A 16,902-nucleotide genomic window follows, 5' to 3' on the forward strand; every position below is an offset into this window, starting at 1 on the left:
GGGAAGCGGCATGACTTCCCAGCATCTGGACACTCTGGGCTGAGCGATCTTGGATCCTGTGGTCCTTTCACGGTGTCACCCATCAGCTGGCGGACAGGCGAGCAGCCTGAACACTCACAATACACGTTAGCCCCTGGCAGGTGGGCAGGCAAACCTGAGACACTTACCCACGGCCAGCATGCCCTGCTCCAGGTCCCCAGACATCTCCCGGCAGATGCTCTTCTCAATGTCCCGGCCTGTCATTCTCTGGTACTCATTGAAAACTATGGGGACGACAGAGGCTTATATTATGAACTGAAATGTGTCTCCCCAAAGTTCATATGTGGAAGTCCCAACTCTTAGGACTTCAGAATATAACTGTGTTTGGAGATAAGATCTTTAAAGAGGTAATTAAGTTAAAACATGCTGCTAGGGTGTACCCTAATCCAATCCGCCTGGTCTCCTTAGAAGGAGATTAGGACACACACAGAGACCCCAGGGATGTGCACATGCAGAGAAAAGACCATGTGAACACAGTGATTGCCATGAAGAGGCCACGGGAGAAACCAGCACCCCACTCTTGGACATCCGGCCTTCAAAACTGTAACAAAATGAGTATCTGTTGCTTAAGCCACCCAGTCTGTGGTATTTTGTCATAGCAGCATGAGCAGACTAACAGAGGACTCACATGAGGTGGCCTCTGCCCCAAAACCCCCCGCCTCCCACTCTGCTCCCACACCCTGCACGTCCCCAGGCCTGCTAGCTCTCAAGGAAGCCAGAGTCTTCGTCACAAGTCACATGCACTGCCTGATGTCCCTCCCTGTGTGGTCCCTTTCTCAGGACTGCCAATCTGCTTAACCAAATTGCACCTAAATACCCCTCCAGGGCCCACTCCCACGTACCCCAAGACAGTGTCCCCTCTTCTCAAATCCCCCGCACCTCCAGTCTCTGCCATTCCTTGGCTTTATTCATGCATCCATCTGTCTTCCTCAGCCTGCCTGTGAGCTGAGGCCCAGCCTGACCCAGCCAGCCTGGCTTTTTGCTGCCCACCTCGACCTAGGACATGCTAAGCACCCGCAGGAGTGGATGGCTGGCTCCTAGAGAGACAGGCGGCACGATGGAGACCTCGGCCCTGACTCCAGCTCTGACCCAGGACATAAAACTCTCCTTCCCCAGCCTGAGTCTCAGCATCCATTTGCATATTAAATTTGTGATTTCTGCTCTGTGTGTATCTGTCTCGATTAGTATCTTCTTCAAATTTGCTACTCTTTTCTCCTAAGTAATGTCTGTGAAGCCATGGGCTTGATGCACTACTTACATGTTCTGTACTCATTAAAAGAAACAATGATTAAGATGAAAATGCATTCACTCCGGCTCCATTACAGGATAGTGCAGAGGTTAAAAAGTGTGCTCTGGGGTTGGGTGGCCTGGGTTCAAATCCCAGCTCAGCTGTTACTAGCTGTGCACCCCTACTTCCTCTACCACGCTGTGCCTGCTTTCACAGCTGCGAATGGGGAGAGCCAAAGCGCCTGTCTCTGTGTGCAGCACAGAGCGGTCGCTGGGTTTTCACCCTCACTGCCCACTGGAGCAGCCCTGGCCATAGCCCACCAGTTGCTCAGTGTGGTCACCATCCTCAGTCCTTGCCTGCCACCTCACACTGGCCTCCAGGACCCCCTTCCTCTGGGTCCTCCTACCTCCCTAGCTGCTCCTTCTTAGTCTCCTCACACTGGTGGGCTCCCCACAGTCTCTCTCCTGAGGGGACCTCCTGCAGTCCCCAGAGCCTCAGATATCTTCGACTACCCATAGCTCCCTTACCTTCCACGTCCAGGCCAGACCTCTCCTGACTTCCACACTCAGCAACCCAGCAGCCTCCCTGCAGCTCCACCCTATAGGCACCTAAAGCCAGCTCCACCTACGGTTCCCCTGTCTCAGTTGAGGGCCATTCTCCCACTGCGTGGCCTAAAGAAACTCTGAGTAATCCTCGACCCCTCTTCTCTCCCACACGCCATGTGTCCAATTCATCAGCAAACGTGGCCGGAACCTGACACCTCCTCACCACAAGCGCCTACTACCACCATTCTTCCCCGGGTCCCTGCAGCAGCCTCCCGACAGGCTTCGCTGCTTGGCCTTGCACCCTTCACTCCATTCTCGGCACCACGGCCAGGGATTCTGCACAGCCTCCTCTGCTCAGGGCCCTCCATTGGCTTCCTCTTTTGCTCAGGATAAATACCCAACTCCGCAAAGTCATCAGCAGGGCCCTCTCCCCTCTCTGCCCTCACCTCCCACTCCTCTCGCTCACTCCACCTGCTCCACATGGTCCCCCTTCACCGTTCTCAGTCATGCTGGGAGCCCCAGGCAGGCCTCTGCCCCTGCATCTCCTTTAGGTTTTTAAATCAAATGTCATGACCTCAGTGGGGACTGGCCCAAGCACCTCCCGGTGGACCCTACCATCACTCCCTATCTGTTTCCAGCTTGATTTTCCTCTACAGGATTTACCATCTGATACAGGTTTTATTTCATTGTTGTTTACTGTCTGTCTCCTCAAATGAGAAGGTGCAGCCCATGGAACACAGACTCTGCAGTGCCCTGCCCCCCACCATGATCCCACACCTGCTCCACCACCTGACAGACTGACCCATGGGGGAGAGCGATTTACATCTGTTGAATGAATGAGTAAATGAATGGCACCCAGTATTATTGCTATGACTGTTTCTTATGCCAGGCTTTGGAAAACACTGGATTGGGTGCTCCCAAAGGACTCTCCCAACTCTGACATTCCACATTCCCACGTACGAAGACACCAGGTTTCTACACCGGTGGAACCTCCAGAACTGGATGTTGGCCAGAACTCAGGAAACCCTCTGACGGTGTCTTTTAAATCCCCACCAGGGGGCTCTTTTGAGGAGGCGAAAGCCCCACGCAGGGAGGAACCAAGTGTTTCCATAGCTTTGTTTCCCCACAATCCCCTGACTGCCCTCATCTAACTGGCCTCAGAGGGACCCCGGCCTGCCTTACCTGCTACCAGGTGGGCCCGGCTCCGGGAGCACAGAACCACATTGAACTTGGACTCATCTGTTCCCAGGCGGTTCTCCCCGGCTGCATACAGCTCCTGGAGAGAGAGGAAGACGCACATGCGGCACAGGCCACACCCAGACCCCAGGCCCAGGTCACCCAGGAGAGCCTGGTAAACTTCTGAAGGTTTGAGCCTAAAGTATTTGCCAATTTGCAACCTCTGTACGTGGCCTCTAAAGTGCCTGCTAGGCCTCAGGTAGCAGCCCTGAAAAAGAGCAGAAAGCAGCAATCAGGGGCTGAGATCCCACAGGTCAAGATGAGGCCAAAGCAGGTCTGGACTGAGAAGGCGGAGCATGAGACAATTTTTGCCCCGCTAAAAGTGGCATGCAAAACTCTCGCTGGAGCAAAAGCCAGAGCCCTGAGCCCCAGGGGTGTCCAGCCCTGACTCCCAGAATGGGAATGGATGTTAGCAGCCAGAGAGACACTGAATAAGGCAGACCCTGCAGGAGCAGCAGGTCTGAGACCAGGGCAGAGGCAGGTGCTAACTGGGCACAGAGGACCGAGCCAGGGGTATAGGCCCTTGTCCAGGCTCTGCCTCTAGCTTTCAGTTGGGAACAGTGCTTAAACTTTTTGAGCCTCAGTTTCCTCATCCGGAAAGCAAAAGGACCAGACCAGAGGAGTAGCTCTCCTCCAACCCTAACAAGGGGGCATTCCTTGAGGTCTCACTCCAATCCCGCAGATGGTAGAGATAATTTAGACCACTGGCAGCTCCTGGTGAATGCCCTGCCGTGGATGACAAGAGCAGTGAAGGGAGACAGAGAGGTATGGCCAACTCCACCCCACCAGGAAGTCATGGCTCTGCCCTGCCATAATACTATGGTTGAAATTCATTAGTGGGAAACCCAAACTTTTCAAGAGAGTAGCTCAGATGCCTGGACTTTGCTTGGACTTTTCGCCTTTTGTCTGCAACTCACAAGGGGGACAACGACAGAATTCTAACGGTACTCAACTAATGTGGCAGCTGGTTTCTAGGCTCAAACCCTCAAAAACTTAATAGGCAAGTGCGAATTCTGCCCCTTTGCAAACGTAATGGTATGTGCAACTAAACATGGGGAAAGTACGCTGTCACATGAAATCCCACATCCAAAACCGTGATCTATTCAACTATTGAAATACTAATTATCTCACATGTTCCCTCCTATAGGTGGGGAAGCTGAAGCCCAGGAGGTCAGATGACCTGCTCTAGGTCATACAGTTGAGCAGTTCAGCGCCTCTGAAACTCACAGCATCTGCAACCCATTGCTTATCTATTGTTCTTTCCACCCTAGGGCACCTCTCTCAGGAAGCAAGAAAGCAGGGTACATCCCTGCTTTAGAAGTCCAGGGGCCTGGCCATCACACTCACCTGGGCATCTCTCTGGGCGAGAGACATGTCCACGTTTGTGCTTTCATCACGGTTTCCCTGAAAGGAAGCAGGTGTATGGTTAAGCCCACTCCTTCCCCATTTCTGTTCCCTTTCCTCATTGCTGGGATCCCATCTCTTTGACTTGCATGGCTTGGGGGCCCTGAGCCCTGTCGTGGGAAAAGTACCTGAGAGAGAGAGATGAGGAGCCTCTGGAAGTGCCCTGATGTGTCGCTTCGAATGGCCTCTTCCAGGGTCTTTTTGAATTCTGAAAGGGAGAAGCAAGGAAAGTCCACCCTGTAGCTCTCTTTATGGAGCTGCCCATTGCAAAACACTATCAACAGTGGGTACTGGGGAGAAAAAGGCTGGAGGTCTTGGCTTGGGCTTGAGAGAACAAATAGCCCATATGGCCCTCCAGGGATATACAAGCCTGTGACCTCCAGGCTGACCTGGCCTCTAGTCAGCCTTACCCAAACCACATCCAGGTTTTCCCTGGCTCTCCCTTACTTTAGTCATTTGCACCATGTATAAACAGAAGGAAGGGCTGGGTCTTGGGTCAAAGCCTAAAGTATTGGGGATGGCAGAAGATGGGTTGATAAGAAGGCCAGGAAGGAGTAAGAGGCCCTAGGAAAGAGTGAGGCCACAGCCCCAAGAGCACAGGGATCTGCAGAGGGCAGAGGGCAGAGGGCAGAGGGAGCAGCCTCACCTGCTTTGTAGGCTCTGTTTAATTCTCGGATGTGCTCATTGCTGCGGGAAGCGAGGATCTCAATTAGGCAGGCTTCATCAGTGCCAACCCCCTGCAGGGGCAGAGAATACAACCAACCATGAGCTTGTTCCAGCAGCCTCACCAGCACCCGGGAAAAAGAGTAGGGGCCATGCTGCTGCCCTGACCCCAGCAACAGAGGCCCCTGACACAGAGACACACCCTCCGGCCACTCCCAGGCTCGAGGGAGTCAGCTCCTCTCCATAGCCCGAGCAAGCACAATGACAGTGGCAGTGGTGATGAGTAGGGCTCGCACAAAGGGACATCCCCATGGATCAGAAAACTGAGCATCAGAGAGGGGTACTGGCCGGTCCAAGGCCACACAGTAAATGGTTGGGTTAAAATGTGGACCGAGTCCTGCTTTATTTAGAGTTCAGCCGGAACTGAGATGATAACAACTGAAAAAAATGGGTAAAAAGCAAGAGAGATCCAAGTGGACATACGAAACCCTGGTCCTAGAGGGGATGGTGGAATGTCTGAAAACAACTAGGAAAAGGCAGGAACAACAAGGACGAATGGGACAACCACGCCAGGGACAGTTGACACGGTAGAGGACAGGCTGGGCAGCCTGGCTTGTATGTTGGTTTGAATCCTGGCTCTGCAGCTTACCAGCTGTGTGACCTTGGGCACATTACTTAACCTCTCTGTGCTTCCAGTTCCTTGTCTGTAAGACGGGAGTGATACTAGGACCTACCTCACAGAAAAGTCATGAGGATTAGGTGAGTTAATGTATGTAGAGCACTTAGGGCCTGTCAGGCAGGGCGTGTGACATTGTGTCAGCTGTTTCCTGCTACAGCTACTATTGGGTTACTACACGTTAGCCCCTCACCCAGTAGTCCCAGCATGTCCTAAGACAGCATTCACTGTCCCCATTTCACAGGTGCTCAAGGACACACAGCTGGTGAGTGACAGCTGCCCCAAACCTGTGTGGTTTCTAACACTCCACAACCACCAGCTCATGACTCCGGCTGAAGACAGGGGCCAGGGAAATGTCTGGGTCCACTCCCTGGGGTCCTGGGCCATCGCCGTGCCTGATGGCCTCCTGACCCCCTCCCTAGAATAACACATGTAGATGTGTTTCAGCGGAGGCCCCTCTCCTTTCCAGGCCACCACATTGAAGTCTCTGCTTCTTCTGAAGGAGGGAACATTCACTGTGCTTATCAGGCCTCTGAGTGACAGGCTCCTTCTGGGCTCCAGCCTGACTCATGGGATTCCCCTTCCCCTGCCTGCCTCTGCCTGCAGGTTGCACACAGAGCTGCAGGACTGCACAGAATGGACAGGACCCACCCCTCGGTCAAAACCCACAGGACTGAAGGAAACAGTGAGCCCAAGCTGGGCCCGTCAGAACCTGCCCCAGTTTGGAGACCCTGCTGGTCTCTTCTGGAGCTGGGTCTCATAGGTATGCAGAGAGTGGTCGACAGGCCCCCCCTCCCACCCCACACGAAGCAGCCATGGCAGGAGAAGCACAGAAACTGACAGAAGAGCGGGCGCTCAGGAGAGACAGAGAACAGAGAGACGTCTGGCCTGGCCCTCTCCACGCCAGGCAGCTTGGCTTTACCCACACAACTGATTCTCCACTTTTGTTCTTAAACCGAAGTGTGTTTCTGTCATTTGCTAGTAACAGAGTCCTAAAGAATGAGAACGATACCAACCACAGCCTCCTACCCCTCTTCTTACCACAGAATCGCAACCTTCAAACCCTAGCTCCACCATTTCTTTAAGATGCAGAGAGACTTAAGCCTCTCTGATGATGACGGGTGTGTCATTTGCCTCTTGGGGAAATCACAGGGAGTACCCTTTTCTACAGCATGTGGACTCCAACCCAGGAAGGCCTGGGAGCCATACTGACAACAGCAGCTAATGAGTGGGCTAGAACACAGCACGCCGAGCAGGCCTCCTTCTGGGCTGTGTGTCCACACGCATGAACACACACACACACACACACACATACACACATACACACGTACACACATACACACCTTGATGGCTTCCTTTATCTCATAAGCGTCAAAGAGGACTGGGGTCTTCATCAGAGCCAAGATTGTCTTCTCAAAGTTTCCTGACAGTTCAGATTTCAGATCTTTGATCAAATCCTGATTGGATATTCAAACAAACAAACAAACAAACAAAAACAAGTCTATTTTAAAAATCCACAGGAGGTGACTAATAAGAGCCATATCCCAGATTTGAGGAGCAGCAGCATGGACAACCCCCAGGGGCCCGAGAGAAAAGCCTGCTCTCAGCCCTGCCCCAAACCTCCCGCATTTTACCAAGATGCCCAGGGGATCGGTGACACATTGAAGTGTGAGAAGCGCTGGGCTAGAACACGAATCTAATCAATATTTACCCAATTTTTACCTTTCTAAGATTCAAAACCCCAGAAGTTCAAAATGCACTCATACACACCCCTCATACTTGGGCAGCACTCAACAGCCTTTCCCTGCAAAGCTCTTACATCAGCTAAACCCCCCAGGGTGGTCATGAAGAGGGCAGGGGTAGGAAAATGATGTGGCCACAACCTCAATGAGATGTGGCAGAGCAAGGGCTAGAATCCAGGCTAGATGTCTGGAGCCTCTCAGCAAACCTCGGCACCCTGTGGCATCCTTCACCTCCCAACGATGCCACCAGCCGGATGGGCAGAAGGAAATGCCCTCCTGCTCCTTACTGTCCATCTGGGAGATCCGGGCCCACCCAAGGAAAAGCAGGGGTGAGCAGGGCTGTGCTGAGCCCAGGACACGCCTCACTGTCCCGCGCCCCCATCCCGCAGCTCGCCTTGCCGTAAGCCGTCTTGAAGGAAAGGAGGATCTGCTGCCGCTGCTTGTTGGAGCGACTCCCCAGGCAGTCGATGATGGCCTGCTCATCCGTCCCTGGAGGAAAGGCAGCAGGGGTGGGTCGGGTAGGGGTCATGAGACGCTCTGCAGCTGAGACTTCCCTGGCCTGGGCCCCTCAACTGTCCTGGGCATGCCAGCCACACCCCCACATCCACCTTCTATCACCCCTGGGGCCAGGTCCGCGTCCCCCAGCTACCCCAGCCTACAGAACCACAGTGAAACTGCCTGGGGAATAGGGGGCAGGGGGTAGGATTTGAGCCGCCCAGGGTCTCTTACCGAAGCCTTTCATGGCCTTCCGCAGGACCTCAGCATCTCGCAGGGGGTCAAAGCCGGGAGCATCAGCTATGGTGCCTCGGCTTCCAAACTACTCGAACAAACAGTCTCAGGTAAGATGACGTGCATGCCGCCTTCCCCACATTCGAGGCTGCTCCACCTCTAAACTCTGGGAACAGCCCTTTCTCTAAGAGTTGGAGTATCTAAAGGAGTCCACAGTCAACAACGCAGAGGACTCTACGCCGAGTCTGCCTAACTTGACTGTTATCTGGCCTTGTGTTCTAGTACTGAAGCTTTTTACTGGCTCCAGTGGCTGGGAGCCGACCTATAGCTGAGTCCTGACACTGAAAACCTGCCCAGTGCCCAGGTCCTCCAGGGCTGGGGCTCAGGCTCCTGATGAAGGGCAGGCCTCGGGAGCAAGGACTGTGGCCTATCTCATCGATGCCTGGCCTCCACAGCACATGTGAGCACACATGGGTACTCCTAACGGGGCTGGCTAGCCCACGTATCCCCTCCAGTGGGTACAGGTATTCAGCCTCCACAACTCTGCATGGCAGCCTGACGACCTCTTGATCTAGCACTGGTTCCCTCGCACTGTTCTCTAGACTAGCATCTGCCGGACTTCCTCCAGACTCTGACAGCTGCACAACCCCACAAACTGGAACTTTCCAGGCTAAACTGTCTCCCAGTGGATTGTCTTTCTAGGGGCTGGAACAAACTGGTTATAACACAATTATGGGGGCATCTCAGGGAAAAGATAAGGGAGGGAGGCTGGAGGACGGCACAGGGTGGGGGAACGTGTGGGTATGGAAGGGAAGGAGGAAAGGAGACCCTCTGTCTAAAAATAGTCATCAAGCACATACCACTACCCTTGTGCTGGCTGGTTGGGCCACAGAACCATGACAACGAATTCTAGGCTCTGCAAACACGAACTGTTCTCCAAAATGAGCCAAGATCAACCCTGGAGGAACTGCCAACATTCTCCCTACCCAAAGGGAATTTTAAGAATCCTCCAAAACCTGTCTGTGGGGGGGACACATATCAAGGGGACCGAAGACAGCTGTTGGGCACAAAGCCTTGGGACAGGTGGCCTGTGCAGTTCTTACAAAACACACAGCCCAGGCAGTAAATGACACAGAGGAATAAGGAGTACTCTCCACAGGCGTTCTGACCCAACTCGCATGTGGAGTGTCTCATCACACTAGGAGAAACAGGACAGCTCCCTTGGGCCTTAAGCAATGCAACCCAGAGGTGGGGAGTCTGCAAGAAGGTGACGCTCTTTGTTTTTCTGTTTTTTGTTTTTTCTAAAGACAGGGTCTTACTCTGTCGCCTAGGCTGGAGTGAGTGCAGTGGCATGATCCCGGCTCACTGCAACTTCTGTCTCCTGGGCTCAGGTGATCCTCCCACCTCAGCCTCCTGAGTAGCTGGGCCTACAGGTATGCACCACCATGCCCAGCTAATTTTTTTTCTATTTTTAGTAGAGACAGGCTTTCACCATTTTGCCCAGGTTGGTCTTGAACTCCTGGGCTCAAGCGATCTGCCCACCTCAGCTTCCCAAAGTGCTGGGATTACAGGCATGAGCCACCGCACCCGGCCGACACTGTTTGTTAAAACAAGAAGTTGCAGCTGTAGGCCTGCGCCTTTCCCTGTCTCCCCAGCTACTGGGCCATGTGTCTCCAGCCTTTGGGGCCCAGGCCTGGACCGAGGGAGGCAGTGGGATGACACTCACCTGGGTTGGGGGCACAGCAGGGGTGACAGTCCCAGACCCCGGGTATCCTGGGTAACTCGGCACTGGCTGCTGCTGCTGCCCAGGGAGTGGCACTGGAGGCTGACCAGGGTAGGTCACTGGTGGCTGCCCAGGGTAGGCTCCTGGGGGCTGCTGTCCGGGGGGTGGCATGGGCTGGCCCGGCACAGGGGCCCCTGGGTATGGCGGATATGAGGGCATCCCGGAGGGTGGGTTTCCTCCTGGGGGTGGATACATCCCATAGGGAGGAACAGGCTGCTGGGCAGAGGGGGGCTGCCCAAAGCCACCAGGGGGCAGTGGTGGGTAGCCAGCCCCAGGGGCCCCAGGGTACAGGTTGGGCACGTTGGCTCCTCCAAATGTCCCAGACATGTTGGCCGCCTGCAAGGACACAAAGCAGAGCCTGAGGCCAATGGGCCCCGCTGCACTCTGTCCCTCCACCCTTTTTCATACCTAAGCCAAGTCAGTCCTCACAGCATCTCTGCTTGTGGAATATGAAGTATCGTTATACCCATTTCACAGACCACAGAATGAGTTTACTTGCTCAAAGCTACACAGCCAGTAAACAGTGCGACTGGATCCAAACCAGAGATCCTCATCCCCTTCTGCAGGGGAGATGCCTTGCCTCTCCACATGGTTGCTCCTCCCATCCCAGACCACCTGGGTGAAGGTTAAGAGCTCACTGCCCAAGAAGGCGCGTGGGTCCCATATGCAGGGTTGGGGGCACCCCCATCACATCAGCCTGCCACCCACAGACACCTCTGGCAGGCATGCTCAGGTGAATCTGCACTCACCAGGAATAAAAGCCTAAATCCTTAGGATGGATAGCCTCCTACACCCTGTAAGAGCTGGACCCCCAGACTTCATTTCCCATCTCACCCCCTCGCCTTTCCACTTTAGCCACACTGGCCTCTCCTCCCTGTTCCTGAGCACCTCATACCCCTTGGCACCTCAGGGCACTGGCATTCCCTAGACATCCATACAGCACTTCCTTCCCCTGCTGCAGGTCTTTGATCACACATCCTCTTTTCAGCCAGACCCACCTTACCGCTAACTTAAAATCATCCTTACATCACCCCACCCCCACTCCTGACCCCTTTACCCTGGTCATCTTGTTCCCGTGGCACCTACACTTTCAATAACATCACATCGTTGACTTAAGTTACTGCCTGTCTTTTCCCCATAGATGATAAATGCAGCACGGCTGAGATTTTTGTTTGTTTTATTCACATATCCCCAGTGCCTAGAACTGGGCCTGGCACAAATTAGGGTGTGTATTGGTTGCATCATTTCCTCTAAGCATACGTTTGTTTTCAAATCATAAACTAAGCATACGTTTGTTTTCAAATCATAAAATGTATTATTTTAAAAGCAAAACAACAAATTTAAAAAGTAGCATGTCTGCCCAAGATACCTGCCACACACCCACGCAGGCCTAACCAGAAGAGCCCTCCATATGTACACGCATGCACACGCAGGTATATGAATGTGGATACTCATACATAGCACGTGCATGCACACTCATGCACATACCCTCGCCACCTTCCCAACCCTAACCCCGCAGGGCTGAAAGGGACCTGTGAGATCATCTGGTCTCCTTCCCCTCATTTTACAGATGGGAAAAGTGAGACCCAGAGAGGGGCAGAGAGCAGGTGGCAGAAGCCTGATGAAAACCCTGTTCTAAGGTACAGCTCAACACACTACACACCACAGCAACACACACATAGACAACTCTGGAGCCCCAGAGGCCAGCAGCTTTGATTCCTCTGGCCACGCAGGTGTGGCCCCAGGGCTGCCTCAGCAGGAGGGCTGGACTCACCATTCCCGAGAGGTAGTCCTGGTTGAACTGCCCCGCATAGTTGGCCACGTTATCCAGCCCGATGGGGGGCATGCTGGGCGGAGGAGGGTAGGCAGCACCTCCCCAGGGACCACCACCTGAAAGCAACCCAAGCCCTTTAGCCCCCCTGCCAGTCCCCCACCACATGGGGAAAGGCAGAGATGCGAGTTCCCAGGTGGTCAGGAAGGGAGGCCCAGTAAAGCCTTGAGCCTCGGGACACCACAGACCACATGAAAACACCAGGAGGGAAGTCTCCCCCTATCCCACTGGCAGAGGAGGGAAAACCTTCCCCTCTTCCCAGGGAGGAAGGTGGAGTTCCCCAAACACTCCCAAGACCCTCTGTGGGGTATTAAGGAGGTTGGGAGAGCCCAGGCAGGCTCTGCCCTCCCAAGTTCACCATCATGGAGCAGGAGGACAGACAATGACAGACTGTTGTGGGATACCATGCTGAGCCCATGACAGAGGTGACCACCGGGAGCTCTGAGATTTCAGTAATGCAAAGGCATTGGCGGGAGGGGGTTTGGCTGTTTGGTATTACACGTCTGTAAAAGGCAGGGAGAAGCAGGATAAGAGGCTGGAGGGAGATGGGGCTGGGTCATGGTAAACACAGATACCAGTCCACGAGAGGACAGGAAGAAACAGAGGTGAAAAGCCCGCTCTGAAACCAGCAGGACCCGGTATGTGCCCTGGGGCAAGGCTTTCACCCTCCTTAGGCTTGTTTCCTCAGCTGACAAATGGGCTAATGGTGAGTGTATGCCTAGACTGCTGTGATGAAGACTGAGTTAACACCTGCAGGGCTCAGCCGGGTGCCCCATGGGCATTTGACATCATCATGCAGCCTCTGGCCTATTAGATGCTTTCCTGTACATGGCAGTTTCGGATAGGCTCTTCATCTCCAGGGCTCCAGACCCTCCAGGACGAACCTTCCCTAAATCTCCTGCCTCTTCCTCTCTTGCTGCTCAGAGGCTGCTCAGCTGTGCTAGCAAAGGTGGCAGTGGCAGGATCTGGATGGCAGGATTTCTACTATAGAGAGGGAACCGAGGCCAGTGCCAGCCAACCTGGGGTGGGCTCATTCAGAGGGCAGTGGCCCAGCTCAGCCCCTAACGTGCCCTGGGACAGCAGCTGAGCCACCTCTCAGTCTAAGTCTGTTCTTCACCTGCTGAATGGGAGGGAAGGTAAATGGCCTGCAGGTCAGGGGGTGCTCAAACCACAGGACCTCAGCTCCAAAGAAATGAATGATGCCTAGGAGTCCCCTGGGGCGAGGGGCAGCGGCTCAGGCACCCTCAGGATGACCAGCCTTGGAATGGCCCTTTTCTCCCCTTGGTCTCATGAGCCCTCATATTTCCTTTCCCACAGTGGGGACCAAATCTCATTTGAGGACCTAAAGGGGCCAGGGCCAGAGAAGACGACTTCTCCATGTGACTACCCACAGCTCCTGCAGAAACCAGGGAGTGAGTGACCTTTGACCCTTAGCATCTGCCTCCACTTCCTCTCTTGGCAAGGGGGATCTTGTTGCTGCAAACTCACACACCTTGAGCAGAGGGTAGGAGAGGTGGCAAGGGGCAAACATCACCTAGCAATGCTTTGGAAGACATCGCGTCGCTCTGCCTGCCTATCTCATCAGTATCCAGGACCACCTAATGAGGGAGAAATCCTTGAAGCAATTTTGCAGAGAAGAAAACTGAGTCTCAAAGTGACAGCATTTGCCCACTGTTACTAGAGAGTAAGGCAAGAGACCCAGCCCTGGGCCTGGTCCAGGGCTTTCTGGAGCCAGTATCAAACCCAGGCCTCCGATGGCCTCAGCGTCATGCTCTTCTCCAGCCCCTGCCTCGGCTGGCTGTCCCTCTACCCCTGTTGTCCTCTCCTCCCCTGCTGGGCCGTGCTGTGAGGGGACGAGGGGAGTGAGGAAACTACTGTTCTCCCCTCTCCACTCCCAGCCACTGTACAGAGGCAGCATTCACTCTTCTCCCCACCCCAGACCCTCTTACCTGGTGCAGCTGGTGGGTAGCCACCTGGGGGCGGGGGATAGCCAGGGTAGCTCATGGTTAGATCTGGAAGAGAAGAGGAAAGCACACTCAGGCTCTGCCTGGGAGCCTCTGCTGGCCTGTGGGACCCAGCTTCTCAAGAGGGCAGCCACCACCACAACCGGGACCTTGCAGAAGAGCTGCTGCATCTGCCCTGCTTGTCGCAGACCAGTTCACTGTCTCCTGCTGGTGCCTCCAGCTAGAAACAGTACCCACCAGCATGCTGCCTGACTTCTGGGCCAGGGCTACACCCCCGGCCCCACCTACAGTGACAGGATTCACTGCCCACGAGCCTGTTTCCCTGAAAGGCCCTCTCACTGAAGCTTTGCTCCTGCCTCTGCTGGCAAGGATGCAGTGCGCCTCTGAGCCTGTTCTCCCACCTCAGAGGTAGAGACGCACTGCCTCATTCTCAGGACTCTAGGTCTGTCTATTTATCTTCCTGTGTCCTTATTGCCATCCCTCCAGCAACAGGGGAAGTCAGAGACCCCTGTCTCTCCTCATTCTCCAACCTCTGGTTCATCAGGCAAGGGGACCTGGTAAGGTATGGAATCATCGTTCCTAGAAGCAAAAAGGGCCCTCAGGAGGTTCATCTGATGCAGGGTGAAGAACCAGGGCAAATGAGGCAGCACCACCCTGTTTTTGCAGCAGAGGCTGCTGATTAAGAGAAGTGATTTGCAGATCTGTCAGTAAGGGAAGAAGAGCGGCCTGGACAGGTGCCAGGTGAGACACCTGCTCTCACGAAGTCCCTCTGAACATGGATCCCTTGGCAATGTCCCCTGCCAGTTAAATTGTGAGGAGGGACACAGATCTGCTGTGACACCGGCCACACTGTGCAACCTGCCTGCTCTTGCTAATAGCAGCTGCTGCTGCAGTTTGCAGAGACACCCAGTGGTAGGCGGGCATGTGAGGAAACCTGCAGGCTCCCTCAACAATCACACCTGCTCGTCTCGGATATGCGGCTTCTTTTTACACACTGGGTCTCACGCCACAATGCATATCAGAATCACCTGATGGGATTGTTAAAACACATTGCTGGGCTCCACCACCAAGAGTTTCTGAGACAGTGGAACCAGTTTTTGCATTTTGAACAAGTTCCCAGATGATGTTACTGGTCCAGGGAACCCACTTTGAAGACCACTGTTCTGGCCATGCTGTCCAACTATAAGAGTCTAGCTGCCCTTCATATCTATCTTGAAGAACTGGGCACACTGGGTTTTGTTTGTTTGAGACAGGGTCTTGCTCTGTCACCCAGGCTGGAGTGCACTGGCACAATCATGGCTCACTGCAGCCTTGACCTCCTGGGATCAGGTAATCCTCCCGCCTCAGCCTCCTAAAGACATGTGCCACCACACCCAGCTACTTTTTTTTTTGAGAGTCTTACTATGTTGCCCAGGCTGGTATATGCTGTTCTTTTTAAGTTTTTATTATTTATTTTTATTTTTTGAGACAGGGTCTCACTCTGTAATCCAGGCTGGAGTGCAATGGTGTGATCTCGGCTCACTGCAACCTCTGCCTCCTGGGTTCAAGTGATTCTCCTGCCTCAGCCTCCCAAGTAGCTAGGATTACAGGTGCCCGCCACCACGCCTGGCTAATTTTTGTACTTTTAGTAGAGACGGGGTTTCACCATGTTGGCCAGGCTGGTCTCGAACTCCTGACCTCAGGTGATCTGCCTGCCTCGGCTTCCCAAAGTGTTAAGATTACAGGCATGAGCCACCATGCCTGGCCTACTTTTATTTTTTAAACAGGGTCTCGCTCTATCACCCAGGCTGGAGTGCAGTGGTGCAATCTCAGCTCACTGTAACCTCCACCTCCTGGGATCAAGGGATTCTTGTGCCTCAGCCTCCAACAGGAGGGTGCAACCATCCCTGGCTAATTTTTGTATTTTTAGTAGAGATGGAGTTTCGCCATGTTGGCCAGGCTGGTCTGAACTCCTGGCCTCAAGTGATCTGCCCGCCATGGCCTCCCACAGTGCTGGGATTACAGGCATGAGCCACTGTGCCCGGCCTACATGCTGTTTTTAAGGAAGCTAAAGAACTTCCTTAAGGTACCACCCGTCCCCATAGTTTGGGCCTGGTTTACAGCCCTATGGGTGTAGTCATTTGTTTGGGTCAGTGGGTCCAGAGGTGACTGTAGGCAAAGCCCTATGGCTTTGGAGAAAGCTGGAATTGGCTCCCTGTAGTGTGGACCAAGGACCTACTCCTTGCACAGTTTTCGGTCTCTCTGAGCCCCTAAGCACGTGGTGGATGAGGTCCCCGGTGGTATCACCTTCAGAGAGGGTGTCCCTGAGGCTGGGAGGGCTGTCAGTACAAAGCCCTCCCTGTCCTGGCCCCAGCCTGACCCTTCTGCCCAGACTCTGCCAAACCCTCAGACTTCACTGGTGGGGAGGTAACCTGGGAGATGTAAATGACCAGTGGGCCAGGAACCTTCTAATAGGAGGAACTGCCCCACAGGTGAGCAGGAAGAGCCGGGATGGTGTCTCTGTCACCTTCCTCTCTGGAGACACCACTAGGCAAGACCTTTGAGCACCAAAGACACTCTCCACTCTTGGCCTCCTCTCAGAGAAATGAAGCCAAAAGCTCCATCCACAGCCAGGCCAGGGAAAAAACCCAAGAAACAAAAGCTGGATACCACCCTGTTCCTTACACCAAGTAAATTCCAGCCAGGCCAAATAATGCAATGAAAGAAGTAGCCCCAAGAACCAACGGCATAAAATAAAATTTCAGCGTAAGAGACAAATTTAAAAAAATAAAGATGAGAAAAAAACTTAGGAAAAAAGTTTTATTAATATAATAAGAAAAAGATCAATAACCACTAGAGAAACTGTCAAATGATGTGAACAGATCTGGCAGTTACAGAAAAGGAGCTGAAGATGTTCATCTTCACCAATGTGCTGAGGAAATCACCAATTAAAAATACACAGATGTCGGCTGGGTGCAGTGGCTCACGCCTGTAACCCTAGCACTTTGGGAGGCCAAGGGGGGCGGATCACCTGCGGTCAGGAGTTCGAGACCAGCCTGGCCATGGTGAAACCCTGTCTCTAC

At 53.7% G+C, this 16,902-nt stretch overlaps 1 protein-coding gene across 3 annotated transcripts in view; it reads right to left on the bottom strand.

The window, feature by feature from the left end:
• Positions 1-16,902, bottom strand: part of LOC116463921 (annexin A11) — a 53,033-nt gene that overhangs the window by 3,815 nt on the left and 32,316 nt on the right. For all 3 annotated transcript variants that reach the window (XM_032147233.2, XM_058434922.1, XM_032147230.2), the window contains exons 2-12: positions 13,826-13,888; positions 11,820-11,935; positions 9,989-10,381; positions 8,263-8,350; positions 7,928-8,022; positions 7,135-7,248; positions 5,099-5,189; positions 4,581-4,660; positions 4,396-4,452; positions 2,995-3,088; positions 168-263 (exon numbers count right to left, since the gene is read on the bottom strand). In XM_032147233.2, the coding sequence (XP_032003124.1) occupies positions 168-263; positions 2,995-3,088; positions 4,396-4,452; positions 4,581-4,660; positions 5,099-5,189; positions 7,135-7,248; positions 7,928-8,022; positions 8,263-8,350; positions 9,989-10,381; positions 11,820-11,935; positions 13,826-13,880 (1,279 nt within the window). In that variant the 5' untranslated portion in view covers positions 13,881-13,888. The remainder of the gene's footprint in view (positions 1-167; positions 264-2,994; positions 3,089-4,395; positions 4,453-4,580; positions 4,661-5,098; positions 5,190-7,134; positions 7,249-7,927; positions 8,023-8,262; positions 8,351-9,988; positions 10,382-11,819; positions 11,936-13,825; positions 13,889-16,902) is intronic.

The sequence above is a fragment of the Hylobates moloch genome, unplaced genomic scaffold, assembly GCF_009828535.3.
Source record: "Hylobates moloch isolate HMO894 unplaced genomic scaffold, HMol_V3 SCAFFOLD_85, whole genome shotgun sequence".
Lineage (NCBI taxonomy): Eukaryota > Metazoa > Chordata > Mammalia > Primates > Hylobatidae > Hylobates > Hylobates moloch.